We start from the raw sequence: 17,600 nt of genomic DNA, 5'->3' as shown, positions 1-17,600 counted from the left end.
GGGGTTAATCAGGAATTTGGGGATTCTGATTCTCAATTCATGTAAATATTTTCTAACTTGGACCCGATCTTTTCAGTTTCCTTCTCCTCTGACCCTACTAGTTCAAATAGCACTGGTAAGAAAGAATCCCCTTTTGAGATGGAGATGTTTGGTATTTGCCATGTACTGTTACCAATCCCTACTTACTAGAGTCTTATCCAATGAGATAAGCTGAGGAATATAAAACATGATTTGTTCAGATCATTCAGAATGTCAGAGGTAAAATATCAGAATCCTGGGGATGGGCTAAGCATGGCAAATAAGCAGCACACATCAGCCTCCCATTCTACCCGCCCGTCTCCATCCCTGCGGCCGTCGTTGGTAATTGATCAGAACTCTTGCCATCATTGTCCTCCAGGTAGCCATGGCCAGTGTCCTAGAATTCACATGAGAATTTTCTGAATCCCTGCGCCTTAGAAGAGACAGTGGCAGCAGGGCCCACAGTTCTGGGCCCAGGTCCTGGGCCACCATGTACTGGTCTGTAACCTCGAGGAAATCACTTAATTTTTTTGATCTTAAGTTTTACCAACCATAACGTGAGGTCAGTGATGTTGTCCACCTCACAGAGGGTTTAAGGACATAATGTACATAGATGTGCTTCAGTGGAGTAAAGCTCCTCTAAAGATCTGAGCTGTGGCGTCTCAGTTGTTTGGTTAGCCACTTTCCTCTTAGTCAATTTTTCTTAACACCATGGGGGATACTGTGACTATTAAATCACGTATGCAGGGGTCCGCAACCTATGGTGAGTTGTATAATTATTTCATTATATGTTACAATGTAATAATAGAAATAAAGTGCACAATAAATGTAATGCGCTTGAATCATCCTGAAACCATCCCCCCTCCCCGAGTCCATGGAAAAATTGTCTTCCCTGGAAACGGTCCCTGGTGCCAAAACAGTTGGGGACCGCTGATAGGACTTATATAGTTGGGGAAAAGCAAAGACTGGTCAAAAAGCAGTAGGCAGTTCTGGTTCCTAGCCCATCATCAAGCAGCTTCGAGTCAGAGTATTCCTGTACAAGGGGTTTAGCTTGTTGCCACCAAGCCGGAAAGAAATGCTACTAAAATTTTTCCGCTGAAGCACCCCAAAGGGCAGAGGAACTCTAGGACTTCTTCCCTACTCCAACTCTCCCCATTCTGTTGACATAACAGAAAACAACCCCAACCCCCTAAGGAGAATATTTTCAAGTCTCCTGTTTTGTCTGAAAAGTCATGTGAACTTTATTCCAGAATATGCCTGTTTTGTTTTAATATAAAAATAATGTTTTAACTTACTAATATCAGTTAAATGCCCCTCTTTAAAAACCCTCCCCCATTAGTCCCCTTCTTGTATTTCATGCCTTCCTATCAGCTAGGCTTTGGTGTCTAATATATAACATCACAACCAGTTCATAAATTTCTGCTTTTAATATAGTCCAAGTTACCACTAGCACAGCCCACAGGAAAATACCAGGCTGTCCCCTCTGAATTCAGCCTTTTTTGAAAGATTTACTTAGGAACAATTTATCATTTAGTTGCAATTTTTAAAATAATCTTAATTGACCACATATGTTATCAAATAAGAGCTGGTCTTGTAGCCTCTGCCTGGCTCCCCGTCGCCCCGCCCCCGCCGGCCTCCTCACTTGCGCATGCGCACTACACTCCGCCAGGATGTCAGAAAAGTAATTATGCCGCTCTGAAGGCAGATACCATCCCAGGAAAGCCTCCCCCTGATTTAAGATAAGATTGCCTATATTCAAGCTGTTATTTTTAGGAGGGAAAGGCTATCGCTTTTAAGCCTCGTTCCCTGGTTTTCCTAGTTCCTCCTCTTAATTGTGACTCCATGTTTTGGTAGCCATAAGTCATTAGTGGTTTTTAATTTTTCTGAAACTGAAATAAGGTCTGAAAGGGTGGATTTGTCCCTTTTTTCCTCCTTTTTTCCTTTTTTTTTTTCCTGGCTAATCGGAGGAACGCAACCACATCTGAAGCCACTTGGCTCATTATGAATTTCATGGAAACTGATTCTCTGAAAGTGTTTCCATATGTGTGTTCCCAATATATCCCATCCTCTCTAAATGGGAGCACAGACGTGTGCATGGGCTGGAAATGGCTTCAGGATGTGACAGAGCAGTCATATGACCGCCACGGCACCGTGGGTGGCCGTTCTGAAAGACACGGTGTCCTGGGTGCTGGCCTCCTTCCTGCAGCAGATCTGGTTTCAAAGACTATCCACCCTTCCTAGGATTTAAAAAGTTCTTAATCAAGGCCTAGCAAGAGATCTCTCTTTCTTCTTCCTCCCTTTTCTCTCCCCCTCCCTTGGCTCCTTTCTTCCCTCTTCCTCTCCCTCCCTATATGCATACACATACACTTGAACATCTTCTGCCGGCCACTTTTCCCTTTACAAAAAGGAAATATATTATTCCAACAATATCCTCAAAATATGGGGGGGGGGTATAAGGAATGGTTGAAGTTTCTGAAAATTGCCAGGTTTTTTTCCTTTCTCTTTTTCCTTCAGCATAACATACTTTTCTTAGCCTTAGAATCAGCTGGTCTTTCAGAATTTGTGAGCATGCAGTGGAAAAGTACAATTCATTACAACACGGAAAACAAATATTTATACTGGATAGTTGAGGCACTTTTCCACTCTTCTGCAAAACTGTGGAGTTTGCTAGTCATTTCATTATCTTAAAAGAAATTGATTTCACATTCTTATTTTGCTGGTTTCTTCTCTATCAGCATGATCCATTTCATGTTTCCCATATATGATATATTTTCCTAATTATTATCTAAAGATTAAAAGTAAAACCAATTTGGTGATAGAGAAATTTGATTATTTTTTAGTGTGAGGGGAGAATTCAGGGAAATTTAGAAAATTGATCCCTTAGAACCTGAGTGTGGAAATGCAAAGTAATATTTTGCATGTAGTCTAAATTTGATTTTTGGATAGTGTTTATATGGCATTTCTGCTTCTGTCATGTTGCCTGCTTGAGACTATGCTAGTTGTACATTTGTTTAGGAAAGTTTTTTGAAGCATCCATCTTTTCTCAGCACCATACTATCCATTAGCTAGGATCTAAAAGAAGGATATGTGGTTCTTACTGTTAATTTGCTTTCTCTTTAGTTGGAAAGTGAAAATACTTACCTAAAACCAATGGTAATACTTTAGAATGCATGCAGTGGTAAGATTTATATACATAAATGTCTAAGTCTTATATAGTAAAGAAAAGATTATGATAAAAATGTGTACACCCAGGAAGTCCTTGTGTGAAGACAGTGCTTACTTACCTTGCTCAGGCAGAGAAGGGGAAGCTGTGGACACTGGGGAGAACATGAACAAAGACCCCAGAAGGGTCCTAAGTGTATGTCACCCTATGGGGAAGAAGGTCCACACTGAGGAGCAGTGGGATGTGACCTTGGAAAAGGAGGACAAAGGACTCTGAGTATGCCCACAGCCTCCTTATTTTTCACTCCTTCATTGCAGAGCTGCTCAGCATGCCTTGTGAAAGGTGGCTGAACTATGCTTGATTAAATGGTGATACACTCTGGTCTTAAGGCTCTGCCACCTTCATGGCTTGAAAAGGTAGTACGTAAGTGGAAGAATTTCCTCTTTCATGTGTGTGTTCATAGAATGCAGATCTCAGGAAGCTCAAGTGAGATCCTCTACATTTTTCCACCGGCATGCTCTGCCACGGCAGCAGAGGTAGAGTAGAACATCGGAGTCTTGTGCTGCTACTGGGATCTACTCCATCTACAGGCTTCCATGTCTTCATCTATAAAAGTCACCCATGATTCTTGGTGACTCTGACATACTGCTTCTATATACTAGTGTAGAAATTCATACAGGATGCAAGTTTCACCCTCTGTTAACTTTAAACTACTCACTCAGAATAAAGACCATGACCTTAGTGGCAGGTGATTAACCCTGGATTATGATCGAGGGTGAATGGAATAACCTTCCAGCAGGCCATGGCCCTCTGGAGGGCTGGCCTGGCCCTCTTTCCCCTTCATCTCGTCTCCCTGGGGCTCCCCAGTGTGGACCTATACACAGGTACCGGCTTGAGGCAGCACAGGCACTGGGAATGGAGCGGGAATAACACCGGTAGCAAACCAGAGGCATCCATTTACCAGTGACAACTGCTGTTTGTGGGGCCCCTGTTTGCAGTGTGATGTAATTAATGATGCTTGAGAATAGCTTTGAATGCTCTTTAAAGAGAGTTTTACAAGGTTTTATAGGTATGAAACGTATTTGGATTACATTTTAGGTTTGATGTCAGCATTGCTTAGTATCTGTTTTTTCCTTAATGTGTCAGAATGCATTAGCTATTGTACAGAGTTCCTGATCTTTAGACTCATTTACTTATTCATTTATTCACCCAGCTGTACACTCAACATATTTTTTTCATTTTAACCTCTTACTGTGTACTAGGTTCTGAGATGAATATGAGAGGAAAATAAATCCTTTACCATCCAAAGCAGACTTTATAGTTGGAGAGAACAGATAAAAAAACAGCTAATAATTCAATAGGGGTCAAACGAGTCGTATAGAAAATAAATACTATTGGAACAGAAGTAGAATAGGAAATTTCACAATAAAACAGTTGGGAAGGGGGCAGCCGGAAGGCTGTAACAGGGGAAGAGATTCTTGGTTGGCAGAGGAGAAGCAGCCCTGCATAGATCTTGTGTATTAAATGTTCCAATAGAAGGAACGCTGGGAGGGGGTTAATAAAAAGGTCTTAGGCTTTATTTGAGATTTGTTGAAGCAATAACTCCTACCATTTAAAAGGCCCCAATGAAGCTTTGAAGTTAACACCTCATTGCTGAGAAGTATGATGGCTTTTCATTCTGTACGTTTATTCCCTCACGTAAAAAAGGTAGGGCCGAGGACTCTGAATGTGCCAACATATGTTCAGTCCGGATTCAAGGCCCCTTTTCCTTTTTCCTGCCCCAGCCTGCCTCCTCAGCTGGGGTGCATAAATTCTACTGCTTAGAGGAGAAGGTAACACGGGTACAGTGTTTCCCAGCTGACAGCCCCAAATGGCAAGTACCCTGTTATTCTCAAACTCTGATTTCCTTTCATTCTAGAGATCCCCCTACCCATTTTCAGTCTACTGTTATTTATTGAGGGCCTACTGAATGAGAAAATGTATGTTAAAGTAAAGGCCTAGAAATGTCAAGTAGTAACTGTTATTAAGCACTGAAGGGGAGATGGAGAGTTATTAGATCTCTGTCCTCAACGGCTCTCCAGGAGGGGGTCAGACATCCCCCGGCATGAGTAGCATGAGAAAGCAGTGTGTGAGAGATGTCACAGGGAGGACTGCAGGCCTGAGAATTAAAGCAGGTCACAGATTCTCTTGTATTCCCTCCTCTTGATTTCACACACTTTCCACTTCTTCTGAAGACCCAAGAAACCTGGTTGAGTAAAGAGAGGCTATTTCCTTTTCTCTCATAGACTTTGTGGGTAGGTGCAAGATGTTTTTACTTTTAACGTTGACTTTATTTGTATTTCAGCATTGTGGACATTTTATAATGCATTCATCCCTTATGTATAGTCGGTTGTTAAAATCTGCCGCTGCTGCTTTAATGAGCAAGGTTCTTGCAGCTCTCTTTATGACAGCTACATTTGTTTGCAAGCTGTCTGGCTGTGGCTAGGGCTGTAGACAGCAGCTTTGGAATGAAGTGCCTCTGTAGGAAGCCAGGAGGTCCTAAGGGGATCAAACCCTTGAACTTGGTTTCATTCACATTTTCTTTTTTTTTTTTTTTTTTAAGACAGTCTCACTCTGTTGCCCAGGCTAGAGTGCCGTGGTGTCAGCCTAGCTCACAGCAACCTCAAACTCCTGGGCTCAAGCGATCCTCCTGCCTCGGCCTCCTTAGTAGCTGGGACTACAGGCACGTGCCACCATGCCTGACTAATTTTCTCTGTTTTTAGTAGTGACAGGGTCTCGAACTCCTGACCTCAAGTGATCCTCCCACCTTGGCCTCCCAGAGTGCTAGGATTATAGGAGTGAGCCACCACACCTGGCCCTCATTCACATTTTGCCCTGAGCAACTGAACTAATTGCCTGCTATTTAGCAGATCAGATGAACAAAAATGCCTAAAAGAGTTGTTAGTAGTATCCCGAAGATAGTAACTCTGGTTGGGGCAACACTTAGGAACCAAAAGAATTTATTGAAATATTTTTTATTTAGGCAAATAGACCTCTAAGATAGTAGGTGAGTATGCATACATACATCTATATACACACACACGCATACATATAGATGGAGAGATAGAGATATCTGTGATCATGTTAACCAAATTCCTTAAGGGTAACTAATATTGCATATCCTTTGTTAGAAGTCAAAGAGGTTGATCTAGTGGTGGCTCTGCCTCTCAAGGTGTGTGATTTTGTGATGTGTGGTAAATGGCTTCCCTTCTCTGGATTTCATCTTTCCTATTTGTCAAATGGGCTTAGGTTAGAGAAGCAGTAAATCAGGAGTTTAGACTTTTCCATCAGAGCACTTCAACTAGCAGAAGGGGTACTTGGATACTTTAGGGGATCTGGGGTCATAGCCTAAAGCTTCATAAGTAGAAAATTTTGTGGAAGTTATTTTTTGTTTATCTAAAAATTCACCTAACTGTTGCATTCTCCTCCATACCATATTCATCTTTACTATATAGTGCATTCCTTTGCCCAAGTTGAATAAAAACCCATCAGGAAGATGGAAGATAAACCATGTTTATCTTGGGCTTCCAGTAACTCCTGGCAGCCCTCCAGGCACCCCCAAGTGTAGGCAAATAACATTTTGAAACTCTTGGAACCAGATAATCTAGTGTTGACTGTAGCCACCCTCAACTTCCGAGCAACTTCCACTATTCGGCAAAGCTTAATGTATTTTGTACATGGAAGAGATACATGGATAACAGCAAAAAGAATGGATATATGAAAGTTGTTCCTTCTTATTTTAAAAAGGTTCCCAAACCACCCATGGCTTTATTTACTCAGTAGGTGTAGTCAGGAATTTTAACCTGGCTCTGGGGTGCTCCGAGGTTACCAGGCACATCGCTGGGGCAGTTGTTGAGCTTTGGTTTTACATTTATAAAATTAGATTGGGGTAGTACTACTTTTAAAATTCCCTAGGCTTTAATCTTGTGGATCCTTTTAATAAGTCAAATTTACATTTTGTATACTTTAACGTAATCCTCAGTTCTTTTTTTTTAAGATTGTGGCTAGTGACACAAGGTATGAATACTTCAGGATACAATGTGAAAATAACCCAAGAAGGAGGTCTAAAAGAAAAGCTGAGTTCATGTACAAAACAGAGATTAGAAGTATAGATACAACCCTATTGAATGAAAGAAAATTTAATTATACTCTTTGCTTCTATAACTATTATTATAAATAAATTTAAGATCAGGAAGGAATTTATATTCTTTCTTTTAAAGCTTACGATTCCTCTCACCTCTCCATCATAGATTATTACATAAGAGATCTCATATTGTACTATAGCAAATTGTTACTATTTCTTCATACAGAACACATTGCAGTATGTTTACTGAAATATTTCTTGGTAACATAAAATGGCTGAACATATTCCAGAAAATCCTATTTTTTTTTAAGTTATAAAGATTATCCTATAATCCCTTTAAAGTCTACATTAGCTCTCTTTGTCAAGAAAGAGTTAATTCTCAAGACATTACAGACTCAAATGATGAGAAGTGATTGGTCAGAATACTATAAACCTAGCGGAAATTTGTTGCATTGCTTTCTATAAACCACAACCAGAGCTCATTAATTGAAAAATGAATGTCAATTTGTGTTAGCTAACATCTATAAACCAAAAAGGTACAGCGATCCTGGCATGTGATGGGTAATAAAAACATCAGCAAAATGTATCAGGTAAAATCGAGAAGAAGGTCAGGGGAGTGGTAAATTCAAAACCATGTTGGAGTTTAGTGCCGGGGCCCCATATAAAGGGTTTTAATGAGGCTTCTGCATCAAAATAAGTAAAACCATATGGAATTTTAATTATTACTACAGTGTATTTTAAGTACAAATACACATGAGAAGCATTTTTTACAGTAACGTGTCTATTTGTGTGAAGTCTGTGCTTCTGTCGGGGGGCAAACGATGACATTTTAACCGCAGCTTCTTTCCGATTTACATTGCCCACGTTATTCTGGCTTTCCTCATATGAGCTCAGCCTTGAACTTAATGGATACAGAAGCGACCTGCCTATAGCTGTTAGCTCTGCAGTGCAAAGGCCTCTATTTAGTGTCTGTATTGTGTAAGACAGTGCAAAAGCATCGGGCGGGGGAGACGTTACAGCTCCTCTGCTCCCATTTCTGATTCTACCATAATCACTACTTGCACATTTTTAAACTTGAGCTTGTCAGAATTTCATTTTGGGGAGGGATTAGGTAGAGGCAAGCTGAGGATGGAAGAATTTACAAAAAGCAGAGAGTGACTGCCTGGGCTGTGTCAGTTTTGGTTTGTCGTCTTGAAAGTGTTTGCTTCTGGCATTAGAGGCTGCTCACTGGCTTTCTACCCTCTGCTTATGGGCCTGTGGACTCTGGGAAAGTACTAATGAGGAACGGGAACCTCTCTGTCTACTCCTCCCCTGAGGCTCTTGCTTCTCCTTCTGTCTTGGAATTCATGGTCATAGAATTTTAGAGCTGGAAGGGAACTTAGAGCTCATCCCCCTCATTTTACAGATGATGACACTGCCACCTCTGACTTCTGCCTCTGGCCTTCCACTCTCAGTAAGAAGAGCCAGGCAGGTGAGACTTTTCACAATTGCTGGGCGGGGCAGGGCTGGGCTGGGCTGGGCTGTCTGATTGGTACTGTCCAATTTGTGAGTTTTGTTAACTACATGTTGCTTTTAAGTAGTCACTTTTTATTACAAATGCACATCATGGCACTTAACCCCCTAGCATTTTATGAAGATCCTAAGCAGGGTGCATTTTAACAGAAATTAACAACCTTCAACCAGCACCTTTAAAGAAAAGTGTTGGGATTATTCCTTTAATAAACATTGTAGTATCCAAGAACAAGGGCTGAATAAAAATGGGACTGGTGGAGCAGCTATTTACTAAGGTCTTCTAGAATTGCTAAGTACTTCCCTTTATAGCTAAAAGCTATAGGAAAAGCAAATACGTGGTCCAAATAATTGGAAGATTTTAGAAGCAATCAAAATCTTAATAAAAGCATTGGTATTATAAAAGGGCTTGCCACAATTCTGTCAATTCTAGAAAATCATAATTAGCCCAATCTTTAAGGATCACCACTATAAATTTTTAGTCATTTCATAAAACTAGTTTCCATGTGAAATGCTTTATAAGTGTGGTTTCATAAGTTAGGCACCAGAAATATCTATCAAGGAGGCATATACTGTTAGCTTTAGAAGTTAAAGGACTTCACTTTTCAGGGGAGAACCATCTTTGCCTCTAGGTTACTGCTTCACATCAACCTGAAGCTGATTGTGTAGGATGTGGTGCAGGGGTCTGGTAGATGGGTGGGGAGGGGCCCTCCTCTTAATCTCCCCTAGGCATCGAGCCTTTCATAAAAGCTACTGTCAGCACCTGGCCTAAATCAGATCATAAGTCTCCCATCAAGATGTGAAATGCAACGATTCTGAAGATACTAAGCCTTCCTGCCCCTCTCACTTTTAAAACCTGCTTATCTAGCTGACCCTCCCTATAGGCACCCAGATAAATAAGACAGTTTCAGACTACATTGAAATCTGGTTTGATTCACTATTACTAAGACGAAGCTTATAACAAGATTTTAAATTCTTTTAAGGGTTTAAGACAAATGATAGGAACATGTTAGGGTTATCTTTTTGATGTTCCTTCATTGATGAAGGAGCCCTGCCAAGAGTACTAATAATGAAACTTATTATTTTCGAATTTCTTTATATTGAGTTGAGGAAAATAAACCTGTTTGATTTAGTAAAAGTGTCACTTCAAATATCTGAAGTGCAACGAGAAACAAAAAGAGAAAAAAAGTCAATGAAGATTCGGTCTTAAGTCTGGTGAGTGAACCTATATGATCAGAGTGTTGGGTTGGTTTACACACATGACCTAGCACACGTTTGGGTTTTTAAAGCCCTTTGGGAGTCTCTGGGGGTGAAGAACTTAAGGATAAATGCTATTAAGACTGTAAAGTGGGGGGAGGAAAAGACTGTAAAGTGACTGGTGCATTTGAAGGTCTGTTTATGGCTTGCTGTTCCTTTTTGGGAAACCTAAAGTTTTCTTTTTTTCTTGTAACAATTCTATCATTATTTTAATTGATATTTACAGATTTTCCCCCCATCTTCTGTTATAATTTTTAGGTGCTTCAGAACTGGGCCCTTTTTCAGACCCCAGGCAGTTCCCCAGCATTTCATCCCTCACTGAGAGCCGCTTCTCCAACCCACGAATGCACTATCCAGCCACCTTTACTTACACCCCGCCAGTCACCTCAGGCATGTCCCTCGGTATGTCCGCCACCACTCACTACCATACCTACCTGCCACCACCCTACCCCGGCTCCTCCCAAAGCCAGAGCGGACCCTTCCAGACCAGCAGCACTCCATATCTCTACTATGGCACTTCGTCAGGATCCTATCAGTTCCCCATGGTGCCGGGGGGAGACCGGTCTCCTTCCAGAATGCTTCCGCCATGCACCACCACCTCGAATGGCAGCACGCTATTAAATCCAAATTTGCCTAACCAGAATGATGGTGTTGACGCTGATGGAAGCCACAGCAGTTCCCCAACCGTTTTGAATTCTAGTGGCAGAATGGATGAATCTGTTTGGCGACCATATTGAAATTCCTCAGCCGTGGCCCAGCGGTGTCTGGGGGCCACATCCCACACGTATCAATATATACATATATAGAAAGAGTGCATATATATGTATATCAATTAGCTATCTACAAAGTGCCTATTTTTTAGAAGATTTTTCATCCACTCAGTCATGATCTTGCAACCACGAGAGGGTAGATGTTGAGAAGCAGGAGGCCCAAGAGAGACAATCGCAATCGGGTTTCAGATTGTTTACTGTTTAAGATGTACTTTTGCAAAGGAACGAACAAGGGAAAATGTATTTTGTTGTTGTTTGGTCTGTTATCATAAATCACCTGTTCACATGCCAGTTCAGAGAGGAGGACTCCAGGTTCAGGAGAGAGAAGAGCAAAGCCGCTTCCTCTCTGTGCTTTGAAACCACACGCCCTCATGATTGCAGCCGTGTACGGATCAGTGCACTCTGCCGACCCGCTTACAAAGCCGGTCAAGGTGCACGTAAAGAGACGAGAGGTAGAATGGATGCTTCCATTGCGGTCCGATCCATTCCGAATCACTGTTTCAAACTTTGCTTTCAGACTCGCTGCAGGTACTCATTTGAACTGTTCGGTTCAATTTTTTTTTTTTTCCTACTCTAAGAAAGTGACTTCAAAAATACTGAGCAGGATAGATTATTTTATTTTACTTTTTAATACTTCCCCCTTTCCCATTTAACCAAAAAGAAATCCCATCCCTAAAACCGTCCTTCTCCTTTTATGCAAAACTGAAAATGGCAATACCTTATTATAGCCATAATGGTATAGATAGTGTTTGCGTTTGGCTGTGTGTTATTTGTTTTCTTTTTTTTTTTTAAATTATGAATATGTGTAAAATCTGAGGTAACTTGCTAACGTGAATGGTCATATAACTTTAAAGATATATTTATAATTATTTAATGACATTTGGACCCTTGAAACATTTCTTAGTGTATTGATATGTTGACTTCGGTCTCTAAAAGTGCTCTTTATTAAATAACAAATTTCTTCAGTGGGCTAGAGCCATATCTGAAATATTGCTAAGCAATTTCAGTTCATCCATGCACAATGTGATTTTTAAAAATACTTCCATCTCCAAATATTTTAGATGTAGCTTGTTTTTGTGATGTATGAAGGAAATGTCATGTTTAGTTCTTTCAGATCTTTGATCGCCTCTAACACAGCTTTGCCTTTTAAAGCAATGATTAGGGATTTACAAAACAACTCTTAGCCCTTTTTAACCTATGTTGCCCCTTATCAGCATGAAATGCTAGAGTGATGTGGTTTCCTAATTTCTTTTGGGTAATTATGACTGTGGTCATATTAAAAAGACAAGCACAAATGAGTCATTGAGCTGCAGAAAAATGTTCTGTGGTTTTGTAGTTAAGCAAAACTCTAAATCGCCAGGCTTCATAGTGAAGACATCGTCAGCTTAAAGTCACACATGGGATAAAGGATCGATCATGATATGCATAGTACAGGAGAGCAAAATTGCACCAGGGATTCGTACCCAGCCACCCTTACCAAAGAGTAGATCAGGGGAACCCAAATCTGCCTTACCCAACACCCCACTGACAGCTTTCCACAGAATTTGTATTCAAAGGAGCAGAATGATGTCATTGTCTTTTGGGAGCAGGTCATCTGAAATGGCAGCCAAGTTCCAGCAGGTAGCTGATCTGAGAGGACATACATCCTGTGGGGACCTACATACAGCCTTTGGCATTTGTATTTCGTACAAGGGAGGGCGAAGGGAGGGCAAGGGTATGTGGAGTTTGGTGTCTACTGCTATGTGCGAATTTGAGCTAGAGCCCTTCTGCAGGAGGCACTTTGACCACTCCTGGCAACCACATGGCAAATCCCAAGTGCAAATCCTCAGTCCAAACCAGGATCATTTGATGACACCACCAGGCCAATCCCTGTTCTTTGCCCACACAGGTCAGGGCTCCTTCATGTGAATCCTGCGCCCTCCTAAGCAGAACTTAGCAGAGATTTTCCTCCAGCCCCTGGAGGCCCCCTTACTCTCTAGTCATTCTCAAGCCCACCTTTGTAGGTTGCCCAGCAATGCAGGACAGCTTTGTGGGGCGATTGGACCTGTGCTTCTTGCCTAGGAGTCTCCCTTTGGAATTCATCCTGACTCCTAATAAAAATTGAAGGGAAAACAAAACAGAACACTTTGCCTTCTAAAGGTTGTATACCAAGTATGCTTAGATAAATAAGCCACTTTTCTATTACTTAAGTAAGATGGAAGTAGTAATTGATACTATTTATTGTTTGTGTGTGGTAGCTTGAAGCACACCACTGTCCATTTATTTGTAAGTGTAAAATATTTGTGTTTGTTTCAGCAGCACTTAAAAAAGCCAGTGTCTGGTTACACATTTCAATTTTAATTAATTGACATAAAAATGTTACCACCAGCTGCATCCTATTTAATAAAAAAGATACTATATTTGTACATTATTTTTTAATGTTAAAAGGGCTTTTTTGAGTTTACAGTACACATACTAAGTGACTTTCGGGATGCTTTTGTGTTGAAATGTAATTATAGTGGCTGCAGGCAGCAACCCAGAAACACTTTAAAAGTTTTTTCTCCTTGGGAAAAATTCAAGCACTTCTTCCCTCCAGCCTCACTCCAACCACCCCAATGGAGTAATTCACATTTCTTAGAACAAATTCTGTCCTCTTTTGGCCTAGGGGTTAAAATTTTGTGGGTTTTTTCTTTCTTTTTTTTTTTTACTGAACCCTTAATTTGCACTGGGTCATGTGTATGATTTGTGATTTCAAGACCAAAGCAAAGTCTAACTACTACTATGGAACCATGTACTAGTCAACACTCCATTTCCTGGGGGTTAAAATAGCATGGTTCTTTATGCAGCACAAACACTGCAGGAGTTTACAGCGTGACCAACACAGCCACATTTTTATCCATTTCAGTTGTCTCACAAATTTTAACCTATGTCAGAGTTCCAGAACAGGTACCACAGCTTTGGTTTTGGATGAGTGGAATGACATCCAGCCTGGAACTGAGAGACTGAACAGATTGTTTTCTCTTTAGGCTGTTTCACTAACTCCCACCACCCGCCCCCACCCAGGGCCCTTTAAAAACGAGCAGAGAAATCCCACTAGGGACCATCCGTGGTAATTCAGAAGGGAGGAGATGTGTGTGCTGGCTTAAAGGGTTCCCTCCATTCTGAGGAAAGGGACAGGCCCAGAATATAGGTGAATACATGGAAACACAAAGCATTAGCAAAAGTAATCATTATACCTACGGTATTTGAAAGAACAATAATAAACACAATAAAGACGATCCTTCCAAACCTTGAATTTGTTGTTCTTAAAAAGATAATGCATTTAAAAAAATATTTTTTAGATGTTTGTTTACTTCATGTTTACAAATAATTGTTTGCTTTTTAATGCAGTACTTTGAAATATATCAGCCAAAAACCATAACTTACAGTCATTTCTTAGGTATTCTGAATAAAATTCCATCTTCTGGATATGCTTTACCATTCTTAGATTTCTGTGGAACAAAAGTATTTGTAGCATTTTGTGTAAATACAGCTTTCATTTTTATTTTTTCCAATTGCTATTGCCCAAGATTTGCTTTCCATGCACATATTGTACAAATTCTGCTTTGTGCCACAGGTCATGATTGTGGATGAGTTTACTCTTAACTTCAAAGGGACTATTTGTATTGTATGTTGCAACTGTAAATTGAATTATTTGGCATTTTTCTCATGATTGTAATATTAATTTGAAGTTTGAATTTAATTTTCAATAAAATGGCTTTTTTTGGTTTTGTTATGTGTGTACATTGGGTCTTTTCTCATCCGCGGTTTCTCTCTAGTCTGACACCTACTCCTGCCTACACCTGGGCACTTACTGGTCTTACCACTTGCCAGGGGTGGGTAAGAACAGCGATCTTATATTGCTGGTCAGAGGAAGAAAAAAAAATTGGTAAGCACTGTCTTCTTGTTTTGTCCTACTCTAGAGGGGCAGCAAAGCATCTAGCAGTGAACTCATTTCCTTATTAGCTTGTGTCTGAAGGAGGAACACTCACCCCATCCTTAGGTAAGGCCCTTACTCCAACTATGGGACCAGTCAGGGTGTATACATGACAGCCCTGATGCTTTCATGATTCTAATTTCTGGGAACCTGAACAGGGCCTGGCAAGTGAACCCCTGGCTTTACTCAGAAGATCTTAGGCAGCCCAGACATAGAGGTAATCTATTTTCCTTCCCACATCTCTTTTGAGTTCTTAAAAATAGTCAACCAAAGCCCAACGATGAGTAAAAATGGACCTTGGCCTGGAGGGCTCTAACCTCAGAAAAATTCTGCTAGTGAACATAACTATAGTTTAGAGTATTTTTTTTTTCCCTTGGCCATTGTTTATTTTTGGTAAGTCCCTCCCTTGCGATAAGGTTGAGGGCCTGGGGCAGAGTGGTTGCTTTCTCTGTGTCCTGTGCTTGCTGTGTGCTTTGCTTACCACAGTTCTCAAAGGTGGATCCAGGGAGCCGTGTGGTGCAGAGACGGTCGGTCACTGGCCACGCTGGCCCACGTCATAGCGAGAGTTAGAAGCCTTTAAGAGGATCTGGTTATTCTTAACCCTTTGGCACTGTTTTCTAAGAAACCTTGGAAACAGTTAATTTCTAAGAATAGGAAACATCCTACAAGCACTTGGGTGAACTTAGGCCACGGAATTTGTTTGCAACTCTTTGAGGATGTATATTTATTTATTTTTTTTAAACTAAACGTCTGTGTGACTTTAAAAGGCATTCATTCACAAGGGAGGTGGGCCCAGTGGCTTTCTTCTCCAGTTTTGTCCAGCAGGACTGGTTAGAGCAAATCACTTTACTCCTCTAGGTCACGGTTTCTTGGTTTATGGAGAGGCATTGGGCCAGGCGTTTCTAGGCTGGATAATTCTTGTGTGTGTGTCAGGGATGCTGTCCTGTGCATTGTAGGATGTTAACAGAGTCCCTGGCCTCTACCTACTAGATGCTAGTAGCACCTCTCTAGTTATGGGAACCAAAAAGGCCTCTAGACTTGCCCAATGTCCTTTGGGTGGTGAAATCTCCACCAATTGAGGACCACTGGGCTAGAAGCTCTCCCTAAATTCTTAGGTCAGGCTTTATGGACAGCCGATGTGAGAATATATTGCTCATTAGAACAGGGTAGCCCGGCAGAAGACCGAGGGGCTTTGCAGTGATGGATGTACATCAGCCTTTTCTATCCCTTCACCGGATGGCACCCTGTGGTATTGGGAGGGATGCTCCTAGCTTTTTTGTCTGCTCTTCCCTCCTCTCCGCATCACAGGCTGTGCAGCCAGTGAACAGCCCCGCTGTGGAGCTTTGTTAGGCCCGGACTGGTTGGCCATATTTATCATGGCTGTTCTGTTTCTTACTGAAACGACAGGCGGAAGAGGAAAGCAATTTCTGTAGGGCTTTTGACCCCTGGTGTCCCCTGTCCCCCAAATATTTAATCGTCAGACATTTCTGCAAGAGTGGGTGTTTCCTGTTAACTCAATCCCAGCCGAGACTGGCCCAATAAACACCTCAGTTCTCTGTCGCAGAGTTTATTTGGCTGGGAAATGGGTATTGCCAAGTAAACAGGAAGCCCCCTGAAGTTATTATCTACAGATGCGCTTGAAGAGCCACATGTTTATATTCATGGGATTTGAAACCAGTCTGAACAGCAAGGGAGGATGTCGGGGGAAGCCCTCATTCACAGTCAGTGAGAGCAGGTCCTACAGATCTTCATGAGTTGGTTTTTCATTCCCTCTGGAAATGTTTGGTAAACAATAATGCCCTAGCCAAGAGCCACTGCAGGAATGGAGATACTGGCTTATCTGATTTAAGCAACTGCCTCTGCCTAGATTATCAGGTTAACAATAGGCAATGCAATCAGTTGGCCTCTCTATTCCAACTATTTGAAAATCATTTTAGAGACCAGTGCTAGGAAACAATGGGGGTATCTAAAAATGTAGTTTCCTTATGATAACACTGTCATAGTCTCTAAGTTTTTCTGGGGAAGTGGAGGACAACTCTTCAACTGCTACTGTTTTAGTGAGCATGGGCCAGCTCACCTGTGAAATCCCAGGCAAACTCATGCATTTATTGCTTCCAAAGTCAGCCCTAATGCGCTGCGAAGGATGTCTTCATGTGAGAGTCTGCAACGCTTGAGCTGTCCAGGCATTGGTGCAGTGAATGCAGGTGATGAGACGACCCAGCTTGTACCCTAGGACTACATACCCTGGGTATACTCCAAATCGTTCCCTAATCACCTCTGCTCTTCCTTCACTGTCTCTCTTCTCGGGCCTGGAGAAGGTGCTTAAGAGAGGCCAGGTAGGAACCTGGAACCTGAATATATGGAAAGCTAATGCTCTATATTTAAGTTATGGGCTCTGAGCAAAAGCAAGGACATCTTTCTTCTCTTCACCACCCCTTCCTGTACACCCTGGTAAGCTTCTTTGTGTCTTCCTAGGCGTTTCTCAGCAGTAGCTATTCAATCACAAGACCTTGAAAATGAATTTTTAAAGTTATGAATCAAAACTTAGCAAAGAAAAGGATCCACTGAAGATGCAAAGGGTAATATACCAGGGGTGTGCGTGTGTGTGCGTTTGCATGCGTACGTGTGTGCTTGCCTGAGGGAGGGAAGGAGGCGGGTAGGAGGATGGAAAGGAGTACCTGAGCAGCCATTCAGGAAAAGACACCACCCACACACATGTGTTCCTTGACACAGCATTTATGTGCTTCATTTGTTCTTTATTCCTGCAAATTCTGCAAAAAATAAAAAAATAAAAAAAAAAAGCAA

General features: G+C 41.4%; 1 protein-coding gene across 5 annotated transcripts in view; it reads left to right on the top strand.

Annotated features, from left to right (window-relative positions):
• Positions 1-14,591, top strand: part of RUNX2 (runt-related transcription factor 2) — a 238,790-nt gene extending 224,199 nt beyond the window's left edge. For 2 of the 5 annotated variants that reach the window (XM_012664651.1, XM_012664652.1), the window contains one exon: positions 10,329-10,807. In XM_012664651.1, coding sequence (XP_012520105.1) covers positions 10,329-10,807 — 479 coding nt within the window. Of the gene's footprint in view, positions 1-8,709; positions 8,776-10,328 lie in introns of all 5 variants that reach the window. The other 3 variants (XM_012664648.1, XM_012664647.1, XM_012664649.1) reach the window with 3 other exon arrangements.
• Positions 14,592-17,600: the final 3,009 nt, after the last annotated feature.

Source organism: Propithecus coquereli, unplaced genomic scaffold, assembly GCF_000956105.1.
Source record: "Propithecus coquereli isolate 6110/MARCELLA unplaced genomic scaffold, Pcoq_1.0 Scaffold90, whole genome shotgun sequence".
Taxonomy (NCBI): Eukaryota; Metazoa; Chordata; class Mammalia; order Primates; family Indriidae; genus Propithecus; species Propithecus coquereli.
This window is presented reverse-complemented; position numbering and strand designations above follow the sequence as displayed.